Here is a 23,986-nt window from a genome sequence, read left to right as displayed (position 1 = left end):
CACCCAGTGTGCCATCGAGACAGCCTAAGGAAAATGCTGGTGGTCCTACCTACAATTAAAGGTCATTCAATTATTTGTTTATCTTTGGTAAATCGTTAGAGAAACAAGCAAACAAGCTCCTTTTTACAGACCGGCTGTTTCATGTATGTGTGTAAAAATAATACCTTAAAGAGCTGCAAGTCAGCCAAAGGTTTCTGTTCTCCACGCTGGATGGGATTATTCCTTCAGCAGCTGTGACTAATGAAATCGGTAGTATTTTTATTACTTTGTTATAGAAGCATCAAACTTTATTTTGCCTATCTGTAGTCTGCTTTCTGGGCCTTGCAGGGCTGTCTTGGGAAGATTTGGAATGTGCTAACAGTGCTGAGCCAAGGCTTCTGTGGCAGGTAGTTTTCTTTGCTGCTGAAGTAACTGTAAACTGATTTTTGCTTGTCACAGAACAGCAATTAAAATGGCTTGAAAACTTGAAATTCCAGCATAAAGTGGAGATTGTGAGTCTTCCACTTTGTCTTTTGGTTGTGGAAGGTCAGGTACTGGGAAGGTTTGTGAAATACTTACTTTGTTTATGCAACTGAAAGTTAGAAAATATCTAAAGTGTTATCCAGGCTCCCAGCTGTTAGTGACTAAATAAGAGAGGAGAAAATTACAAGAAAGGTCTTAAACCCTATTTTCACTCTAAAAACCTTAGAGAACAAGGAGCTTGCATGAAATACAGGAGTGTGGAGACCCTTTCTTGGAGAAGTGGGACCTCTACTGAGGGTCCCAGCAGGAGGGAGAATGATGGGGCTGGGGCAAGAGGGAAAGGCATAGATGTAGGTGTCTACAATACTTTGCTTCCCAAGAAAATAATTCAGATGTGATGTTTGACAGCTGTCTACTGGCCTTCTGGTGCTGTGGGTGAGGAAGAAGAGTTAGTGGACCCTAAGAGGAGCATTGCTGTGGTTGTTGAATTGCAAAACATGAGAAATGAGAGTTGTACTCCATGTGGCAGATCAGACAGAGCCTGGATTTGTGCCTACCCTGCTCCTGCACAGTGTGACTGGAGTTAAGAAATCCTCAGGTGGGCAAAGCCTTGGTGGCTTCCACGCCCCTGTGTTGGTGTCTCACAGCTCCTGCAGCTTTGTGGAGCTTTGGTGAGCTGCTGCTCCAAGTGTAGCAGGAGTGACCACGCAGACACTTGCTGATCTGTGAGTCTGAAACAGTTCCATCACAGATACTAAAGATTTCTTACACCAAACGCTGAATATTTGTTTGCTTTTGGCTCTGTCAGTGCTGATTTCAAGGGTGAGGTTTTTTTCAAAGGAGGCAAATATCTGCTCTTGTGCCCTGATGGAGGGGGTTGCTGATTTGCTGTAGCAAGTAATCAGCTGTATCCTTCCACTGAGTTGGCAGCAGTGCTTAGCCAGAATCTCTGACATTTTCCCCCAAAAGGATGTGGCTGTTTGAGGAAATGTACTGACTAATGTGGGGGTTTGGCTGTTTCTGTACTGTGAGTGCATTGCTACAAAAGAGTGAATGAAACTCACACTGAATAGCTTGAAAGTTAATTTTCTCTAGCACTGTTGATTTTGGTTCTGATTGAGAAATTTGCACTGTATCTTACTTGTTTTGTGCTGAAAACACTAAGTAAGAGTACTCCCAACTGCTGTGATACAAAACTCACCAGTATACCTGGAATGGATTACACAAAAACATTTATGAGGAATCAAGTATGAACTTGTAAGTCAGACCTAAAATTAAGTTGGCTCCTACCTGAGTAGTTTATTGAGTTCTGGTTGTGCTACAGATTTTTTTTTTTTTACTAAGCTCTACTGATATTTAGCATACTTCAACTTAAGTTGTCATCCCAAAAGGTCCTTTCCATTTTTTTACTTCCATCAGTGACAAGTTGGCAGAGTCTCAGTCAGGCTGGGTGGAGTCTCTTTGTCCTCTGAGAGGGTGCAGATGTGTTTTCCAAAGGGCTGATGTTCTCCACCTGGCTTTTCTCCTCTGGTAAAGGACCTGTGCAACTGCATTTCAGCTACCTTAGATCTGCTTGTACATTGATAAGGTGCATGACCTGCAAGTGCCCAGTCACATACAAATCTTGATTTGAACGTGCCCCCTTCTGCCCTGGAGCCACTGTCTCACCTTCTTGTAGCAAAAAGGGCAGCTGAGACCTGTATTCATGATTGACTGCAGTGTGTTAGGTTAGGAAAAAGGTTAAAAAATAAGCTGGAAGTTGTCTTTTGCAGGCTGTGGAAATTGCTGATTTCTGCAGTACTAGTACAAGCAGAGGGCAGGTGAGCACCTGGGACTGGCAGCAGGTTGTAGCTGAGGTTACATGTGGCAGCATCAGGAATAAGGCTGGGGGAGATCTCTGCCCTGTGGTTTGGAGCCCCAGTCAGTGCAGCAGCAGGATTTGGCCCTCTGGGATGGAGTGTTGGTACAGTCCCTTCTCTGTGAAGGAAAAGTCTCTTGGCTAATTTTGTCATAAGAGTTTTAGATCTTAACTGCAGAAGAGCTTTTATGATGAGCTTGTGCCTGAGTAAGAGGCATTGGGAATATTCACTGAAGGGGTCACTGGGTAAGTGTGTGCTGGGAAAGGGTTGCTGCTGCTACTGCTGGGTGCTCATCTGTACCAGCTTTGTACTTCTCATTGTTCTTCCTGAATTTTTTTTTTCCAGGCAGGAGTCTGTAGTAGAGGGGTGCTTTTGTCCTGAATAGATTTCTTTGAAATGACAACAAGAATTTCCACTGCAAACACTGGACCTAATTAGAAGAGGTGCTGAACAGGGCACTGTCTGTGTCATAGCTGTGAAACCTCTAATAAAAGATTTGTTACAAAAAGTCTTTGAATGAAGTGCAGGGAGCCGTCTCCCCTCCTAGGGAACACATAATTAGTGTTTCCTTGAAGTGAAAAAGCACAGGTATATGTGTGAATGGGCTTAGGGACCAGGAGGACAGTTAGACCCTCTATTCCCACCTCCAGGGTATGGTCCAAGAAAAACAAAAGGACCTTTACCTTCCTTGTTGCTTTAGCAGTAGATTTATCTCAGTGTTCAGAAGCAGAGCTGCAGCTTTCAGGTGCTGAGGAACCCCTTCCCTGCCCTGGCAGACCTGCAACAGGTTTCCTGCCTGCTTGGGCAGAGTGAAGCTCTCTATAGTAGACACAGGGGGCCAAAGTAGATTTTACTGGATGCCTGGCATGAAGGAATTCGCTAAAACTTGATCCTTTCTGTAGCTTCTTCCCAGTCCTTAGGGGTGTCTCCTGTCCCCGTTGTCTCCTGTGCCTTTGTTTTAAAATAATATTAAGCCTCAGACACCAGCTGATTTACTTTAATTCAACATCCAACTTATGTTTGATTTCTTTTCATATTCAAGTGAGCCATCTGGCTTTAATGAACTGTAACTGTTTTTAATGCTGCCTCCAGTTGCTAACATCTGAATATTTCATGTGCTGAAAGGAGATTTGAAATGCAGAAGTGAGACTGAAGAGTCCAAAGTATTTCCAAATCAGCTCTGTTCCAGCAGCACTTGTGCTCCCCTTCCCTCGAGATTTATCAAAAGATAATCTTTGGGGTGCCAGACTGTAGGCACAGCCCTGGCGGGGGCTAATTACAAGTACTCTCAATTTTGTGTACAGAAAACACCAGAGCTGCTTATGAAATCCTGAATAACTCCCCAACTTGACTTGGGCAGAATATCAATCAACTTCAACAGGAGCTGCCAGTATTTGGCATCTTCTAAATCAACAGTTTGGGGTGGGGGGTTTTTTGGGGGGGAAGGGGTGTCTTAAATATTTTCATGTTGCTTTAGTTATAGACACTAATCGAGAGCTGAATCCCATGAACTGAAAATAGCTTAATTGCAATTAATTCTGAGGGTACTTTGCCAGGGCTTCACTGTTAGAAACCAGTGGCACATCCCCAGATCTGTTGGACTACGTGCTTTGCTTGGCATTTTTCACAGCGCTGCCTTTGTTTTGGCTTAGCACTGTGACAGCTGATACACTTAGGATAGGGCATTAGCAAGGAGTATTTTGATTAATGATTATATGATTCTAAAGTATTTTGTTGGTTCTTCCCTGTGTGCCAAGCATCGTGCAGGTTGCCAGTGACATCATCTTCCAGCATTACTTTATAAAAGGTGGAAAAATGGAAACTCGGTCTGTCTGTAGGAGGAAAGTCTTGAGAGAGGGTAGGCTGGGAACATGTGCTTGCATTATCTTGTCCTGCACTGCTTTGTCTTGAGAGCATGGAGGAAGTGTGTAAGGAACCACTGGAGACTGAGAGAGGGTGGTACCTGGGCTTCATTTCTCATAACTTTCCCACAGAGGCTGAGCTGAATTGAGGAGTTCAGTTGTGACCTTGCAGTTACATGCTGAGCACAGTCTTTCTGAGCTGGAGTGCAGTAGGTTAGAAGCATATCACAGGAACTGGCAGCTGAGTTCCCTTCCAGACACATTCCTGGAGCTATAATGAATAAAACTTATTAATATCTTCTACACAGTAGATTTTTGTGGCACTAAGCTACCATTCAATAGGAGCTCTTAATAATAACTCTTACTACTCTAAAAAAATTTTATTTTCACATGTAATGAAATTTTTTGAAGTCAGCTGTAGTTCTGGTTGTACTTGAGAACTTTCTACAGGACTGAGCACTGCTGTAAGACATTTAATTCTGTTCAAGTTGGTTTATTTTTGTGTGACTGATGCCACCTCTAAGGATTATCACAGAGTTTCCATAGACAGTATAGCTATACAAAACTCAAAATTAAAGGCTTTTCAAATGTATAGGACTTTCTTTTTTTAAACCATAGTTATTAAAAACATGTTTATCTCAGAAGTGCCACCTATGGTTTTTTTTAAAGCTGATTTTTAGTCCTCTACATTATTTCTGGTATCTTGACTAAAACAAAAAAACCAGGTGCTTCCTAGACATTCAACAAGAATGCAAAGGCTATTTAAAATTATCTTTTTTTTTAACAGGAATTTAACTTAATAATCTTGGGGTTAGGGCCACTTCATGCCTCATCTCATTGATTTATATAAAGTTGTCAGTCAAAGTGCGTTGTTATTAAATAAACATGTAACCTAGGCTTTTATTTACTAAACAACTTTGCTTTAATGGAGAATTTTGTAAGGAAAGAAAACTTGCAGTGCACTCACTGCCAGTGCACTGAGCTAGTGGGCTCACTTTAGACCTCTCCTTCCTCGGTTTCTACCATTCATAATGAAATCATGATTTAATAGCTCATAGGAGTAGGTTTGAAAATTGAGTATGAGGAAGAAATTCTTAAATGTGAGGATGGTGAGGCACTGGCACAAGTTGCCCAGTGGCTGCCCCATCCCTGGAAGTGCTCCAGGCCAGGCTGGATGGGGCTCTGAGCCAACCTGGTCTAGTGGAAGGTGTCCCTGCCCATGGCAGGGGGTTGGAATGAGATGGGCTTTAAGGTCCCTTCCAACCCAAACCATTCTATGATTCTATCTTAAAAATAGTTAAAATCACATAAAGATTTTCTTACCAGTTGTTCTTTTCAGGTGTTTTCCAGGATTCCTCCTTGAATGTCCTGGCTCCCAGTAGGATCGACGGCGGGAGGCGACTCATGACCACCCAACAGTGACAGCCTTGGGCTCCCCTGCTTCTGGCTGCTCGAAACAACCACCAGGCTGCTGTGGAGATGAATGGAGAACAGCAGTATGATGCAGGTAATAGTCCAGCTGAGCTCCCTGGCCAACTATCCTGAAAAACTTGGCAAGCAGGATGGAAGACAGCTGAGGACAGTGAATGTCCACTGGGCGTGTCTGATGCTGTGCACTGTACACAGGGAGAAATGCAAATTTCAGTGATTTGGGGTTAGATTCTGGCCCTCAGGCTGTTGTGGTTATGTTTGTTTTTGCTTTACTTCAAAGGAGGATGTCTCACTGACTTAAAGAACAAAGTCTCACCCACATTAGGAATTGTGTTTTTAAGAAGCTGTGACTCTCTTCTTTGTGGTACCACCATGAGATGGGCTTACAAAAAGCTCAGTGGTTTTAACACTACTATTTTGAGGCATTTGACTGTCAAAGTAGTTAATATTATCTTGTCTGTCCTTGTGTTCATCTTACTCTTCAATTTTTGACAAGGTTGTGCTGCTGGTTTAAAAAGTCAGATAACTGAAGTTGTTTGCTGCCATTGTAATCTGTCCTGTTTTTCTGAAGTGCCTTGGTGTGTCCACTTTGATAGGCTTGTGATATCAATCCCTAAACTGCTGCAGAGTGGTATATTATGATAAATTAGCTCAGGTTTTGGTTCACCTTGAAACACCAGGTCTGGGATGGCTGGGAATACTAACAGCTTTCTGAAGCAGTTCTGGGATTGTACCCTCTTATGGGGGTAGGGACCATCCATTTTTTTCTGTCTTGTTTGCCATGGTTTGTCCCTTGTCCCTGAGGAGGTCCCTGCCTATAGTGTTGGTACAGTTAATGTAAAGCAAATTTTAGTTGTGTAAACAGTTGGATCAGGACTTCATCTGGGTATTAATTTCCTTTGGTACTTGTCCTGCAAGCTGCTCTTCTCATGGGAAAATTCACTATTGGTAGTTTTTGTACCTTTACTTCTTGGAAATCTAATTACTGCCGGTGTTAGTGAAGAAATGTTAAATGTGGGTTTAATCTTTAGTGCTTTTAGGAGAACGCTGTCTTCTGCTTTATGATTTTTATTTGTTGTCGATGTTATATCCTCAAATAAGCAAGAAAAGACATCATGGACAAGGATATAGAATGTCTTCAGGCACTTTTCTGCCTTTTTTCTCAGCTAGAGGAAATTGCAGACTTCTGCCAGTGAGCATAAGAGAGAGGAACAGTAAGGAGATGTTTAAGTGGTCAGCAGTGGTGTGTTCACAGGCTGATTCCTTGGTACTGAAGCCTTTATTGTCATTTTTCCATCTTCCTCAAAAAGCATCAGAGGACACAGAGTCCTCTCTCACTCTGTGCTTTTGGAATAGCTGGGAAGGGTTTGATACTGCCTTGAAATTACTCAACAGCTATTTTCCTGAGCATCCTTTTGTGCCAGGTTTGAGTACAGGAGGCTGTGAAAAGCAAACAATAACAGACAGGAGCTTTACTTGCTGCATTCAGAGAGCCCACAGAAAATGATGCCTGTGTAAGCATAAGCACATTGGTTTTGTTGTGCCCTCAAATACTGTTTTCTGAAGTGCTTTTGAGTAAAACCTGTCCAAACTACTGCCAGAATATTCCCTTCCTATTCTTTGACCTATGTAATTTTTTCCACTTGATAATTTGTAGCAGTTTTGGAGGTTCCCCTCTGTCTTTCTGTTTTTACAGGCTCTCTGCCTCCCAAGAACCCAGACAGTGGTCAGGGTTGTTGGTTGTGATGCTCTTCCACACTACAGGGGGAAAAGACAACTTTCATTCTTGTCACAGTCTTTCTCAGCTGCCGAAATTCCAACCTGTCTTTATTTATTCATGGCCGTGCAGCTGGTATAGATGAAAAAGATTAACTGTTATTAAAATCAGATTGAAATGTATCTACATTTCAGGGTGAGAAACCTTTAGGTTAGCCTTAATTGAAGGTCTTGCAGACTTCAGTGTGATGTACTTTAATGTCCAATGTGACAGCCTTCAACTATATCACATTAAAGATGCATGAAAGTTATTTGCAGTGAGAATTTAACTCAAATCCAAAGATCAAAACAGCCTGGTGTAGACTGTTTCCATTTCAGGTATTTCTAAGGGCTACCTTCCTTAATATTTCCTTGCATTCTTGTGTCCAAATGGTACAATTCCATGTTCTTTCTTTTCCTGTATGTATCAAGAGAGCAGCAGGAAGTGAATCATGATAAAATTCAGAAAGGAAGAGTTAGTGTTCCCAATAATGCTAGTAAAAACAGTGATAAATGGAAAGTGTTGTACCCACCTAGGAAACTGCTGATACTCTTACAGAGCATTTTCTCTCCTCCAAAGTGGATGACCATTCTCCACAGAACCTCTGTAGGGCACTTCTCAAATTTTGCTGGAGAAAACATTAGCTTCATTTGAAAGCTTTACTGACAAAGTTGTATGGCAAGGCCAGAGAGATGGGAATTGCATCTGGTTTCTTCCCCTGCCTTTGCCAAAGTTGTGCTTTGCTGCTCAGTCATCCTGTCTAATAGGGAAAAATATATCTCCATGTAGTAGAAAGCTGAATTGGTTTAGGACTTGTAGCAATTAAGGATATGGGGAGAAAGAGCATAAATATGTACATCCATGCAGCATTAGATTAATAAATTTTGCTTTAAAATCAAATGCATTAAATATGATTTTGCTTGTTGTCGTCTGTCATATTCATTTGCAAGATTTCTCACAGTAGGAAGAATTTCTGGTGTTTTATTGATTTTTATTGATATTTTATTGGTTTGATTGAGTAGTTTGAACTCAGACTGATCAGGATGTTTCATAGGGACATGGGGCCCCTCAGGAATGTGGCTTCCTTAAACTGGTCCTCTCTGTATCCAGGGATCTGCTAACCTGTGAGGATGGAGCTGTGCAAGAGGGTCTTGCAAAAAAATACCAATGGACTAGATCAAAGGCTTGATTTAAGCAGGGCCTGCTCTGCTGCTACTTGTCCTGCCAATAAAACCAGCAAAGTGGTTGGGTTCTGACTCTGAAAGCCTTACCAGAGAGGTGGTCCTTCACTGCACTCTTGGGGTGTTTCTCTATTCAGATGTTGAAAAAGAGAGACTTGATGTCTGAGATTTTTCACAGTTTATGAAATCCTTCCAAACACCACAATTAAAAAACTAATTTACTGCTCTCACTATGAATCCTCCCACAACATTTCTGCTTGGAGCTTTATCCAGTGGGTTTTTCCTGTTCCACACTGCTCCTGTAAGTGCTGTGCTAAATCACCTGGAATGCTGTGGCAGGGCTGTGTGAAAGCAGCAGATGGTTGGGTTAAAACTATAGCTAAGCACAGCCCTCAGCTGTGTCAGCCCCTGGAAAGGGAGCAAAGCTCCTGAAATCTCTGACTCCTCGTGTTCAGTGCTTGAAGGGCGAGTCTGATCACCTTCTCTCATTTAATTGCAAAGCCTTAGTAAGGTGCAAACACAAGCTGAGTTGTACTTTCATGAATGAATGAATGAATGAACAGCAAAAACTGTGTGTGCTTTTTAAAAAAAAGTTTCAAAAAATCCCTCTGACTCAAGGAAACTGCCTAAAATAAAGCAGGAAAAGTATTAAGTTTGCAATGAGTGTTGGACAGCGATTTGTGATAATTTTTGGTTGGTTTGGTTGGGGGTTTTTTTGTTTGTTTTTCCCATGAAAAATGTGTTTAAAGTGAGCTTTTGGGTGTGCTGGTGAGATTTGGGCACTGTACTGTACAGAGCAATCCGAGCCCTTCTCACCTGGAAGAAAAGTGCTCGTTTGGATATGGAACACACAGGCTGCAGAAATCATGGATGAGTGGAATGACAAAGGACCTGCAGTAACTGATCCAGTTGGGAATGGTTTCAGCCGTAGTTAAAGGCAAAGGGTCGCTGGAGCAGCAGGCAAACTGGCTTTCCTTGGAGCTCCTTGTAGCAATTAAGTGGCAACAGAAGTTACTAATTGACCCTTTCAGTGTGTGAAGTGACCTGTGCCTCATTTAAGGAGCTTAACTGCCCTTCAGCCAGTTATCTGATGATGACGGGCTTGAAGACTCGGTGCTGCAAGGCTTGGGAAAGCTTCGAGGGCCGTGTGGCATTCCCAGATGGAGCTGCTGGATTTCAAACTGGTTCAAAAGCACAGAGCAGCCCCGTTGCTTTGTTTCCCTCAAACAGGAGTGTGTTGGATGGTGCAGGCAGTGCTGTTTGGGGCTGCAGGAGGGCAGGGCTGTTGCTGCTGTTGAGCAGCCGGGTGGTTTTTGGTGGGAAGAGATGAGCTGACTGTCTCTGGTCCGGAGAAAAATGAGACAGAATTCGCTCCAGGTCTTGACTGACCCATATATGTTGTGTCCGAGCTGATGTTTGTTCCCACTTTGGTTCTGGAGCTCTGAACTTAAGCATTTTTATGGTCATAATAAAATAAAATTCTGTTTAAATGAGTAAAGAAATCTTAATCTGTTTTAACAACATTTTGCAATGAACTTATATTTTTCTTAGAATGACTTACAGCCAAAGCTTTGATCAGCTTCAACCTAATTTGCAAACAGCTGTGGTCTGTGCATTAGCCTCTTTAACTCCCTCAAAAATTTTCTAAATAAAACTCCTTATTTATTTCTCCAGGTAATTTCTTCAGTAAATTAAAAATTATCCCTTAAAAGTGATGGTCATATTTAAACTCTGAATCTTTTGAGCTCTGAGGCTTATGAAAGGCCAATATAACCAGCTGTGGTTGGTTAAAAACAACAGAAGTTGGGTTTGGGAGAGATAAGAGCTTCTTTTAAAATAGATGCTGTCATCAGCAGACAACAGCTAACTGAATATACATTTCTGAGTTTTGGGAAATGATAACTCCTAGAGTTACAGTGAGAAGTCAAAGATGAGCTTAACCATCAGTCTGAAGATGGATTGAATCTACTTACACTTAAGACTTTTAGTTTTTTTAGTCTATTTAACATATCTCAGACTTTTGGGCAAATATTTGCCCCTTTCTGTTGGCGGACTAGGAACTGTCCTGGAGCACACTTAGCAGGTTGTCAGCACGTCCAGGGGTCTGATAAGGGCATGTAGCAGTACTTCATTTTTTATATTTTTTTTTTATGTGTACTGTTTCCTACTCAAGCTACTGCTCCTGGAAAGAACAGTTTACTGCCTGTCCTAAAGAAGACTCAGAGTGTAGGAAGTGTTGGTGTCTTGTAACCTGTGCTGAGCTCTCCTCGGGCTTGTGATACACAGAGATTTCTCTGTTTTCAAATATAAACAAGGTATCAGGTTTCCTGGTACTGAGAGAGGAAAAGCTCCCTTGTTCATTCATAAAGACAACTATGGTGCAGATGGTGGAATCAGTCTGAAAGTGAAGATGAAAGCTCTGCTTTGGTGTCATGTCACTGCCATCCCATTCTGCTGCTGAACCTGAAGCTTTAGTTTGTGTGTTGAGGTTAAAAATGATGTTTGCATGAGGTGGGACCCTCCCTGGTCATCCCACTGTGTGCCTGTAGGAAAAATGTAGTGTGGCTGCATGCTGAACAAAAATAGGGGACCTGAAATCCAACCTCTGCTGGTTTGGCATCTTTTCAGCAGAGTGGGTTACACGTTGGAAAAAATGAGAATAGAAAGGGAGTGAGGAGGTGAGCCAAGAACTGAAGGGGAGACTGGGGCTAGAGGACAGGCTTGACAATAATAGTAGGAAATCTGACTAATTTGTAGCATGGCTCACTCCAGGTGTTTGCTTCCCTAACAGCCTGAGTGAGTTTTGAACTGTGGTTTGAGTGGTTTTAGCACATTTATGGTTTAAATGCATCCCGAAATGAGATTTTCTCGGTCTAAAGAAACTATTACACCTTATGAGCTGGCCTTTTTAATGTGACTAATCTGAGTGGCCTTGGTTTCAGTTATGTCTCAAGCTGTTTTCTTTAGAACTACCCTCAGTCCCTCTCTCTGCTTTTGATGTTTTAGAACATCTAAATGCATACTATCTAACTTAGAAAAGAGGACAGTGATATTTTAATTTTTTTTTTAGTATTTCTTTTCAGAACTCTTAATTTTGGTATTGCTGTTTCCTGGATGGTTTTTAATTTAATACACTAACCGTCCAATGTGCCCAAAGTTTTGAGTCTCTGATATTTGTTGATACAAACACAGAGCTCTCCTGCCTATGTTCTTCCCTCACAAACTGTAAGCAATCTGTGCTTAACCAAAACCCAGGATTTCACTGTTTTTCAGACCAGGTCCAACTTACGAGTGCTGTTCACATACAAAGAAAGGCCAGATTGTGTTGTCTGTGTGTTGAAATGTATAACTGACACACACTTGTGTACTCAGTCATTTGGAATTGAAGCAGACTTTGCTGTGGTTTGTAGTAGCCTAAAACTTAAGCCAACACGTTGCTAAATTACAGGTGTTTGGCTTCTCTTTCAGATGCTGGTTCCAGTGTGGATGAAATGGAATTCAATTGGGATGAGTATCTAGAAGACACAGGAGCAACTGCAGCCCCCCATGGATCTTTCAAACATGTGAGTAAGGGAGTGTGTGTTTGCTTATCATGTCCTGCCTTGGTTTTTTGATACACTGAATGTAGGGTTTCTTTGAATATGCTGATGCTTTCAAATCTGGAAGACTAACTAAAATCATGTTACTTAGAGTAAAGAGAAATGAGGAATTTAACCTTTTTATTATTGTTTCTCATTTCCTCTCTGTATGTAGTACAGGGTAACCCCATCCACAGGTGCTGAAAGTTCAGGAGCTCTTAGTCTTTTCTGCACCAGAGGATAAGCTTGATTTTTCTCAAGAAGCTCAGAATAGCCAGTCTCTTTCTCCTTGTGGTGCTACTGGACAGCTGCTATGGAGGACTTGCTGTAGAAAAGCTGGTGGCAGAATAGTTCTTGAACAGCAGAATTCAAATGTACTCTCAAAGAAGTCTAATGGTGGATCTGAAGGAGAAAATAATAGCTCTGCCAAATACTTGGCTGTAGTAGTTAGAAGACTGATTAGGATAATTGTTGATCACAGGCTTAATGGTTAGGATGAAGTCTTGATAAGCCCTTGTCTTTGCCCTTGGACATCTTTAATCAAATGTTTGATGGTAGAATCCTGGAACACCCTGTCCCATTGGGTGGGATCTGAATGTGAAATCTGCCTGCTTGTCCTGGGTCATCAGTGAAGGTGAGCTCTGTAGGGCTGGTGTCCAAACCTGTTGGTTCTCTTCCAACAATTAAAACACCTTCCAGATTGCCAGCCTGTATCCTTATCCAGCTCTTTACTAAAGTTACTTTTTAATAGTCTTTCAAAGATTGCCTGTGGGTCTTTTACCATGTCAGTGAGGGTAGTGACTTTTGTGTGACACATTACTTGGAAAGCATCCCATAGTGCTCAGGCTTTGGATCCAGTATCATGACTTTCTCTATTGGAAACTTAAATCAGCAAGAAAGCAGACTGAAGGAAGGATCACAGGAATGCAAAGGTGACCTGCAGAAGTGCAAAACATTAAACAATCTGTTCAAATATGCAGTCGTGTTAGTAGTGAGGATGCAGAGTAAGCACAGGCTTCACAGAAGCTCTTCTGTAGACTGGGATGTAATTGTAAGCTTTTCGTTTTTGGGTTGTTTTTTTTTTTTCAAAATAAACATTCAGGTATCTCATTTCTGGAGGGAAGGGGCCTCTGCTTGCTTTGTTCTTCCTTAGTGTACTGAGGCTGTGGCAAGAGAGAGCTTACTCAGAGTGGTGGTGTCCATGCAGCCCACGCTGAGGGCCCAGAGTAGAGCATTTTGCAGGAGTGTGAGGAGTGGTCTGTTCTCTGGTGTGGTTTACCTGACAGGATCTCTGTTAAGGAAGCCTACTGTCACAGCTTGGACATGATACAACTAATTGTAATGCCAGCTTTATAGTGGTGGCCAACTGAATTAATATTATAGCTTCATTTTGTTAATTAGCAAGAGACAGGCTTTGAAAGACTCGCAACCCCTGTGCCAACCCAGCTGTGTCACGTCACAGGTCTGCTGGCTGTGGCCATGCTTGCTAAAAATACAATTAGCTTTAAAAAAAATCCCCATTTTTAATTGTTATTAGTCCCTACATGTGAGGAGCACAGTGCAGCTTTGCTGGTGCAGGTAACATTGCGGTGGAGAGTGGTTTAGTGAGCAGGTGTGGGCAAAGCCCAGCCCTTTGCCCAGCCCTGTCCTGCTGCCCTGGGGGCTTGGGGGGCCAGGACTGCTGCAAGGGGTCATCAGTGAGCGGGGAAATAGTTTCCTGTGTGTTCAGAAACAGAACTATCAGGCATTTGTTAGCAGAGTTCCTTAGAATTTGTCCAGACACCAGTGTTGATGTTCTCTGTAATAAGGTTGGCATAAAATTTTGAGGAGTCAATGCTGACAGTGAATTGACAAGCAGAGAGAGGAGTGTATTTACATCAGTGTCACATCACCTGGATCGTGCTGTTCATAGAAATGCAGGAGTGCAGGGTCACATGCTGGGGGTTTCTGCTGTCCATTAGAAGGTAAGGCATTGGAAAAGGTAGAGGAGGAGAGTCTCACTGCCTCCCAGTGGAGAGTGACAGCCTGTCTGTGTGATGAAGCCCTAAGAAAAGGTTAAGGTGATTCCAGGGTACATTAGGTGAGTGATTTCCAGTGGAGAGCATACAGGCACTGGATGTGCCTGTGCCAGAGACTGGTGGTCCCTCCAGTTGAAATCTGTGGTGTGAGTTGCTTGACTTGAAGAATGACATATTTAATGATCCACTGTCAGGACAAGTAAGAAGGAAATACTTTTGTACTCTCAACAAAGCAGAGTGGAAAAATCTAAGCTGAAGAATAGCCTTGGCACAAGAACAAACGAACGTGTATTACAAATTAATTAATTAATATAAATACATTTTAGATGGAATCTTAAGGGTTTTGTTTGGTTCTTTTTAAATACTGAAGCAGTGAGACTGTGACCTCCCATTATGAGTAGCAAGTGAGAAATACCTGACCTGTGTTGCAGGAGAGAGTACATGTTCGGATTAAGAAAATGTAATCTATTGTTACATAGCCAGTGTTAGCAAAGCTAGATGAGAGAGAAGACCTTTTATATTTTGCTTATATTAATTCTCAGAGTTTTGCCTTGCTATAAGCAAGATGCATTGGAAAATGTAAGCTACTTCTCAAATTAAGCATGTTCTAATGTTTAATTTGTTAGCATTTTCAGAACTGAACGATATTGAGATCAAAGTGACTGTTTTACCTACAGTGTAGCAGAAGAAAGAACTTAGCAAAAACCTAGAGCTGCACTGGATGCCAATGTTGTCATCCCCCCTAAGTCTACACTTTGTCTAGAATTGTTGAATGCTCTATTTTAATTCCTCTCTGCTACTTCTATACATGTGTAAACACGTATTAAAAATAACCTGGTGTTCAGCATCATCTGAACACACTTATTTGCTGTGTGTTCTTGCATGCTCTTAGTATTTTGTGTGTGTTCTTTATCACTCTCCTGAGCTGAGCTGGACCCCCAGCTCTGACCTGTGCCGTGGCACAGATAGGGGGATAGGACCTTCTGGGAAGGAGTGGTGGGACCTGCCTGGGCAGTGCAGTCACTGAGCACTCCTGGCCATCTCAGCCTGCCGTGTGTGCAGCAACAGGCTGCCCTCTCCGCCCCACTGCTCCAAAGAAAACCCTCTGGATGTTCCTAGCCTGCCCTGGTCCCCCAACCCGCCTGGAGAAAGCGAGTGCTGTGCTTTGAACTGCTCGATGGTGTCCAGGAGAGGGCGCGAACAGCTGCTCGGTCTGCGCTGTAATCCCGAGGGAACATCCCTGCCGGCGTTAGGAACACGCACCTGGCTGCAGGGAAAGCTCCTTCTGCTGCTCTTGGGCTCCTTGATTGCAGCTCTCTCTGCCGTGAGGCTTTGCTGAAAGGTCGGGTATAGAGAGCTGCACAGATTGCCCAATTCCTCACACTGTGTCGAGCTCAAGGCTTATCCCTTGGGAACCAGAATACAAAGTCTTTGGGAAGACAGCAAGACAACTGTCTTTTTTAAGAGTCACCCTCTATAATACCACTTCAGGATGGCTGCAGGTATTAGAACCTGCTGATTATGTTTTCAAGAAGAGGTGTCTCTAAGTGAAGGATATTAACCTGAAGGATGTGAACAGTTAACAGAGGCATATGCTTTTCTTTCTGATGTGGTTCTCTTAGTTTTATTTTTAGCAAACCAGTACGTGCTGGCTGATGAGACTGTAACAGCTATGGCAGTTACTGAACTGTCAGTGCAGAACTGGGAATAAATACCCCAGAAAGTGTCTACTCCATTTGCATCATGCTGAAAGCCTTTCTTGCAGTTGATTCAAAGAGGAAATGAAGCTTGGGACCACTTAAGAAAGAAAACACCAGTTACAGTCAGCTGAGAAGAAGGGATTGACATGTCAGAGTTTTAATTAGGACTGAGGACCTAAACTTAAGCATAGATCAAACATACTACAGTGAGAGCAGAAGAGGCTCTTTCTGCTCTTTCAGAATTGTTTGAGCTAAGAGAAGGTAGGGATATGAGAAACTTATTGTTTTGCCTTCTCTTTTTAAGGTCACATCTTAGCATCAGTACTGTGCAATCAGATTCCTTACCTGCCCACAGCACACCCACATACACACAGAGCAATCACAGCATTTGGTGCTTTACTGTGTCAAAGCATGAGTTAACTCAAGAACACATACTGATTATGTTCCATGCAATTTATGGAGCAATGCTAGGTACAGAATTATTTAGATTCTTGGATAGAGGCATTCAAAATCCTTATTCTGCAGTTTGTGAGTTCTTAGAGGAGTTTGGTGGAAGGGATGCTGATATTGTTACCTAAAGCATGTGTAGGTACTTTAAACAGGCTCTTTGTCCAAAGACCTTGAAAACCACAGTTTAACACAACAAGTCAAAGTCATGATCCTGAGTTGGGCCTTTAGTTTTGCTGAGCTTGACAGCCCAGCTGTGAGCAGGAAAGGCTTTCAGTGGTGAGGGAGGTATTGTTCAGGGTAGGAACATGAATGGCAAGGCATTGATTTAAGGTTGAAAAGATACTCTGAAATGCAAAGAAGATTTCATGAAGGATGATTTTATTCATTCCAATTTGGGTCCCATAAATGTGATGAAGTTGTTTCTCTGAAGACACTGGATGGAATTTGCCATGAGGTTTTTTGCTAATGAACGTGTCTAAACTGTTCCCTCTGTTGTTCAACAAAGTTTCTGGGAGGTGCTCAGGTGTGATGATCTTCCTCTTCAGGTGGATACAAGTTTGCAGAATGGTTTTGCTCCTGGAATGAAGCTGGAAGTGGCTGTCAAGTCTGACCAGAACACCTACTGGGTAGCCACCATCATCACCACCTGTGGGCAGCTGCTGCTGCTGCGCTACGATGGGTACGGGGAGGACCGCAAGGCTGACTTCTGGTGCGACATCATGACGGCTGATTTGCACCCCATTGGCTGGTGTGAGCAGAACAAGAAGATCCTCAAAGTGCCTGAAGGTATCAGCTCTGTGTGCAGAAGGGGGGGGGGTACATACAAAAGTGTGCTGTTGTCCTGTGGCAGCCTGGCAGGTAGCCTGCAGGGCTGCTGGTGTGTGCGGGTGGTGGGGTTGTGGAGGCAAGCTGAGGTTATCTGCTGTGTTTTCCTGACATCCCATGGCTTACATTAGGAGATTGCTCCTTCACCAGAGAGGAGTTAGGTTAATTTCAGAACTTTCAGAACTAATTCTTACAGAGGCTTGTGATTATCTTAATTATCACCCACCAAAATCTACTGCTTTGTCATTTCCTTCCAAAATGTTGTTGTTTTTTCTTTTTTTAAGATGTTACTGGTGCATGGCAGATTCTTCTGAATTAGGCAGCACAAGGGTGTGATAACATCTCGTGTCTGAATAATCTTTATCTGGCAGGAAGAATCACAGTCTCTTTTCTTCACTTCTCACATAGGTATCAAGGACAGGATACCTGACCAGGAGGAGTTCCTTCAGCGGGTGCTGAAGGGAGCGTGCAGTGCTCCTGCCAACCTGCTCGAGGGGGTGAGTCCTGCAATGTGCTGCATCCTGGTCTTTGTCTTGGCCTTCCCCTTCTTCATTAGGGGAACCACTATTTGGATTGTCAGTTCCCTGTTTAAGTTTAGGGAGCATTGTAATGTGCTGCTGACCATAGCATTCCACTCTCTAATGCTTCTTATTTAGACTATTCATTTTTGCTAGTGTTGCCCTGAAACATATCTGTTGCTGCAGGTTTGGGCTCTTCCTTAATCCTATCAAAAGAAAGATCTTCTTCAACTCCCTTAGGTTTCAGTCTTCCTCCAGTTCTGCTCCTCCATGTTGTCCCCTTTCTCAGTTGACTCCTTTCACTTCAGATTGTTTTGTTCTGTTTGGGTTTTTTACTAATGGGCAGGTTATTGTTTTACTTAAATATCACATCTTTGCTAGTGAAGAACCAAATTTTTATCCCCTCCTCTGCACTTCAACAATATTTGCACCTCACGGTTATAAAGTGCAGAACATAATGGTTTCTTGAAAATACCACTGACATCTTCATTCCAGCTAACATTTCTGTCTTGCTGTGTTTCTGTCTAGTCATCTTTGTATGTTGGATGACTCAGTTTTAGAAAGAGGTTATGCATGTTTCCTTCAAACCTTGAATACAAAAGTGATAATGCCTCTGACAGTGATAATGAGGATGTAAGTGAAATGTGTGACTGCATCCACAGGCTCTGAGGAAGCTCTGATGCAAACAGCAGTGGTTCTGAACATTGTAATTTCTGTCTTGTGTTAGTAAGAGACGTGTATTTCTTCTGTTTTCATACTTTATTTATGAAAAAAAGAAGTGTGTATAGAGGTGGAAGTATGGGCTTCGTTTTGTTCTGTTGTGCAGAATAATTGTATTCTTTCTGTAGCTTCACAGAGGGAAAAATCCACTGGATCTCATTGCACCAGGCTCCCGACTAGAACTGCAAAACATCCGGGATTCCCTGGAAGCCTGGATAGTCACTGTGGTAGAAAATGTTGGGGGGAGACTGAAGTTGAGATATGAAGGACTGGAGGACTCTGACAAATTTGACCAGTGGCTGTTCTACTTGGACCCTTTCCTTCACCAAGTGGGTTGGGCAGCCCAGCATGGATATAGCCTGCAACCACCTTTAGGTACTTCAAAACATCTATTTTTTGTATATTAGCATATTTTATTTGATGATCAGAGGGTAGAGAACACTGCATGCTGCTTTAGTGCTCTGAATCTGCCCTCTGGGTGCACATGGTGGTCACATAATCACTGTGGGATCTGACAAGTATTGTACCTAATAAAATGTAAGTGGAAAAAAAAAAAATCCTTCAAGACTTTTCACCCACTCATTCAGAAGGTGCTAAATGGCTTTTGCCTGTCAGAACTTTCCACCTGTTTGTGGAAAAGGAGGAACTGAGGAAGGGATTGCCTTCACTGTTAATTTTATTAGGTTTGTATTCCTGGGGGTGAGAAAGTCTTAAGGTTTTGAAGTGCTGCTCAACAGGAGCTTTTGCAGTTGTGACCCTCAAGTCCACTGGATTAATTTAGACACTGTTTAAAGACATGAAAATATCCCTTAAAAAAAGGAATGAGTGCGTGGAAACTGAGGCAGAGGGTGGGACAGGTGGCTTATTTTTCATGTCAGGGCTGGTCCTCAAAGGACTGGGGCATAAAATGGCAGAAACACACACAGTTGACTTACAAGCTGAGCAGTGATGTAACGTTTCCTGATGAAGGGAAACCTTGGGATAAAGCTGGAAAATGTTGAGCATTACCCTAAAGCCTTTCTGCAGGTGTGCATTTAAGGTTGTGGCACACTCAGTGCTACAAGTTGAAGAAGTTCAAGTTGTTTAGAACAGTTGCTTTTGTTGTGGTTTTCTTCGTTAATGTTTTCCCCTCACAGCAAGAAGAAATCATGCTGAGGAAACCAAACCAATCCTATTGGAATGACTGAGCATCTGCTTTTACTAGTGCTTGACCAATCTCTGCTGAAATCAGGATTGTGAACAGGGAGATGCCAAATCACTGCCAAGCACCAGATGGGGGGATTCCACAGCACTATTTAAGTGATTAGTGTCTTTTAAAAATATTAGTTAGCTACTGGATTTGTTTCCTTTTGGTGTCTGTGTAAGAGCTTTGAGACACTCCCAGGGATCTTTTGTGCATGATGGCACTGCTATGAGTAGTTTCTCTTCTGTCAGAGGTGTGTGGCCTGCAATTGCAGATGTTAAAGGAGTAACTTATACATCTGGAACAGGCTAGTGGAACATTTCTTGAACTTTCTGCTTGCTTAAGCGTAAAACCAGCTGGATTATCCAGCTGGGGATTTGTTTTCTTGTCATATGTTTCTCCAGAAGTTTTCCTTGGTGTTAATGTGGTCTCTGTACTCTCAGAAAAAGCAGACTGGGCAGTGTATGGGTGATACAGTGTTGCTTGTTCAGTTCCTCTTCATAAAAAGGCAAATGTTGAAGAAAGCAGTACATTTCTGAGAAGGAAGGCATTTGCACAGGTTCTGAACAGATAAGAATTTAGCAGTTAGAGGAGCACAAATCAAACTCTTGGCCTTATTGCTCTGTGTCTGAAGGAAAAGAGGAAGGAAGGTGACTTTATTCATTCTTTCCCTCTCTCTTTCCTCAAGCCATTAGGTCCTTGAGGAGTGAAGCAGATTGGCAAGAGATCCTGAAGAAGGTGAAAGAGGAGGAGGAGGAATCATCCGTTCCTACAGATCTTTTTAAGGTAGTTTAATGCTGTTGATGAATCCATGAAAATGTTATATTCCTAAGAAACAGTTCAGGGAAGTCAGTCACTTACTTAAAATTCTTTCCCTGTTTTGTTTTGTTGGTTTTTTAAATTTATTTCCTTTCTCCCTCTAGTTTAAAAATGTAAGGATAATAAAAAATAATCATACTACTATCAATTCTTGGTAAGTTAGACAATGCACCCATCACAATTCTGATGCTTTATAAAGGCATCTCCAGTTGTTTGCCCACTTTGGTCTTGCAGATTAGTGTCCTTCTGGAGGACACTACAGATTGTTGGATTACAACAGTCTCTCTAATTGTTTATAATAATAATAATAAAAAAAATCTTAAGATATTTTGCGAAATAGGAATGTAAATTTAATTCTTCAAGTTCTTAATTAATTTTTCTCAGCTTTGTTTGGACCTGTAAGCAGAATAGAAGAGGAGGTGCTGCAGCTCTTGAATTTGTTGGGTCATACGTAGAGCAGGATATACATAATTCTGAAGAAGGAGCCCTGTTTTGCAAGTTTTTGTTAGACTGAAAACTGAGACTGTATAGTTCTCATTTAGTGTAGCTCATGAGTGGTTAGAGGAGTGCTAAAAGTTAGAGGAACAAACCCCAGAACATTTCTGTTGACTTACCAGACCACCTTGTATTGTCAAATCTTGTTTCTGTGTGGAGAATGTCAGAGGAGGAAGTGGCAGGACCTCAATTTCCTAAAACTCACTGAAGACTGTCAGTCTCAGAGGGCATTGTTGGCCTTTTCACCTGGGGAAGTTGCTGCTATTCCAACAGGTTGATTTCTTAGAATGAGCTAATAAAAACTTAAGTCATCCTCTTCAGCTGATTTATGTGAGGTACGTCTGTCTTTGATGGAGAAAGGCAGGTAATCACACTGACACCTCATTTTTCAGGATAAACCTGTGATTGGAGTGCATTCATTCTCTGAAGGCATGAAGTTGGAAGCTGTGGATCCAATGGCTCCTTTTGTAATCTCTCCTGCTACAGTTCTTAAGGTACCAGCGTTCTTAAACTAGTCCTGCTAAGATTCAGTACTACTGCAACTTCTGTTCTGAAGTGCTCAGGGAATTCTCATTAACTGATTATCTTAAAATCTTGAACTAGTTTCCAAATGAAGTATTTTGTATGTCTCCCTCAGGGGACAGGCTGCCATGATAAAGCATCTTAACTGCTGATGGTGAAGCCATTGCATTTGAACAGAGAGGAAAAGTTCCATAAAGATACAGGCTTAAAAGATCAAATTACTAGAATTGTCGAACCCAGGTTATTAAAATTGATGTAATGTCTTATAATCTGAGAATCCAGTTGAAGATAGATTTTTGATCTTTTTTTTTTGTGCAAAAGTTGTGTCATTGCTATGTAGATATGGCATTTTGTCATTACTATGTACCTATGACATTTAGATGATCAGATTTAAAAGTTGAAATGAAAACTCTCCCAACATAATCAGGTCTTACTTTTCTTGCTATTTGCTTACCCTGCTTCTGTTTACATCAGCAGTGGAGTGGGTTTACTTGTGACAGTCCATCCTAGGACACAGCCTTGTTGAAATAAGCAGTTTGTTATTATAGAATAGTAAGAAGACCACAGACACTAATTCCTCTGCATTTTTCATGAGAAAATTTCATGTAGTGCTTGATCACCTCATTTTTAAAGTGCTTATACATTAACTTTTGTTATTTATATTTGTTAACTTTCTAGATAATGCAGAGGAATCCACTGGTTTATAAATCCCATAGATTCTCCTTTAATTTTTTTTTAATCCTCACAGTATTTCAAGATAAAGAGTTAGTATCATACAATATTGCTCTTTACTAAAGTTAACAAAATGAGGGATGGGGAGCAGTAGATCAGAACCTGCTACTCACCAGACCCCGTGGTTCTCTTTTGCCTGACTCCAGGTGTTCAATGACAAATATTTCATGATAGAGATTGATGACCTGAGACCAGACCGTCCCAGCAGCCAGTCCTACGTTTGTCATGTCAACAGTGCTGGCATTTTCCCAGTGCAGTGGAGCCTGAAGAATGGCCTGAACCTCAGCCCCCCCCCAGGTATGTCTGTGCAGCCCTGTCGTGCTCCCCGAAGGGAGCAGCTCCCCAGTCCCCACTGCTCTGGTTAGGACAGCACTTCTGCAACACAGTTACGTGTAGTAGAACAAGAAAGATCAAATTCTGACAAACAGGAGCTTTGAGTTAGTGAAACTGAAGTTTCCTGGGTCTAAGCCTGGATTTGGGAAGATGAGAGAGGCTGGGGAATGCTGGTCATGCATAAAATCCTGAACATTGGAACAAGTGGTATGTGTGTTCCAGGGCTGAAAGAAATGTTGATTTCAGCCTTAATTAACATGATATCAGAAACCTGTAGTCTTTGCATTGGATTTTTGCTTCTGGTCAGAATGGAACATTGTTATAATTATTTTATAATATTTTTAGGATATCTTATCACTTAGAAGTTAATGAACTATTTTTTTATCAGGGACCTATCAGGCACTGTAGCAGATTGCTGAAACATTGCTTCGGGACATAAGGGAATAGGGGAGTGTTCCTCAGCTGCTGAAATATTTATTCATTTTCTCAAAGTGGAAATGTCAATGGTATTGTAAAATCAGGGAGTCAGTTCTCTGATTCACCATCTCAGAATTCAGAATGTTTTGTTTTAGTTGCTCCTTACATCAGAGGAGCAACCACCATAGGATGTTTGTCTCCTGCCTTTCAGGTAGGAAAAAATACAAAAAGTGGCTTTGCTTGATCAGCATTACCCAGAATTTTGCATGTGAAAAATGAAATCTCACTTTGTGGGCATGTGACTGGAGCTGACAAAGATTTTCAGTTCCTGCTCTTGTAGTCCCTTGCACATGGTGGGCGTTCTGAATTGCGTGAGGTCTCAAGAGCCCTACTGGGACTGATAAAACTGAGACAAATAAATAGATCCTTCTGTGGTTCAGCCCTCTCTGAGGGGGTAAAAGTCACAGAATAGTTCAGGTTGGACTGGTGAGGCCACACCTCAAATCCTGTGTTCAGTTTTGGGCCTCACTACAAGAAAGACATTGAGGTGCTGGAGTGTGTCCAGAGAAGGGAACAGAGCTGGGGAAGGGTCTGGAGCACAAGTCCTGCAAGGAGGGGCTGAGAGGGCTCAGCCTGGAGAAAAGGAGGCTCAGGGGGGACCTTCTTGCTCTCTACAACTACCTGTAAGAAGGATGTTGTAGCCAGCTGGGGGTCGGTCTCTTTTCCCAGGTAAGAAGTGACAGGATGAGAAGAAATGGCCTCAAGTTGTTCCAGGGGAGGTTTAGGTTGGATGTTAGGGATAACTTCTTCACAGAAAGAGTTGTCACAGATTGGAACAGGCTGCCTAAGGCAGTGGTTGAGTCACCATCCCACATATTTAAAATATGTGTAGACATGGCATGGTTGAACTTTGTGTGTTTAGTTTGTCATGTTAATACTGTATTCTTAGACTGGGTTTAAGATTTTGTTGGATTGCTTAAACCATTGTCACAGGTGTCCCTTGTAGGGGAGTGGAATAACTGCAGCACTTGTGTACTTGCTGATTTACTGCCAGCCTCAAACTGACATGGCAGCACACTTCTGCTCCCTCTTCCCTTCACTTGTTTGCTTTTATTAGATCACAGG

General features: G+C 42.2%; 1 protein-coding gene across 5 annotated transcripts in view; it reads left to right on the top strand.

Annotated features, from left to right (window-relative positions):
- SFMBT1 (Scm like with four mbt domains 1) overlaps positions 1-23,986 on the top strand; it is a 99,455-nt gene that overhangs the window by 60,585 nt on the left and 14,884 nt on the right. For all 5 annotated transcript variants that reach the window (XM_051811406.1, XM_051811409.1, XM_051811405.1 and 2 more), the window contains 8 exons: positions 5,523-5,690; positions 12,020-12,114; positions 16,843-17,083; positions 17,531-17,619; positions 18,489-18,735; positions 20,232-20,329; positions 21,250-21,351; positions 22,258-22,408. In XM_051811406.1, coding sequence (XP_051667366.1) covers positions 5,663-5,690; positions 12,020-12,114; positions 16,843-17,083; positions 17,531-17,619; positions 18,489-18,735; positions 20,232-20,329; positions 21,250-21,351; positions 22,258-22,408 — 1,051 coding nt within the window. In that variant the 5' untranslated portion in view covers positions 5,523-5,662. The remainder of the gene's footprint in view (positions 1-5,522; positions 5,691-12,019; positions 12,115-16,842; positions 17,084-17,530; positions 17,620-18,488; positions 18,736-20,231; positions 20,330-21,249; positions 21,352-22,257; positions 22,409-23,986) is intronic.

Source organism: Manacus candei, unplaced genomic scaffold (genome assembly GCF_025592945.1).
Source record: "Manacus candei isolate 608988 ecotype Guabito, Panama unplaced genomic scaffold, ASM2559294v1 h1tg000082l, whole genome shotgun sequence".
NCBI lineage: Eukaryota > Metazoa > Chordata > Aves > Passeriformes > Pipridae > Manacus > Manacus candei.
This window is presented reverse-complemented; position numbering and strand designations above follow the sequence as displayed.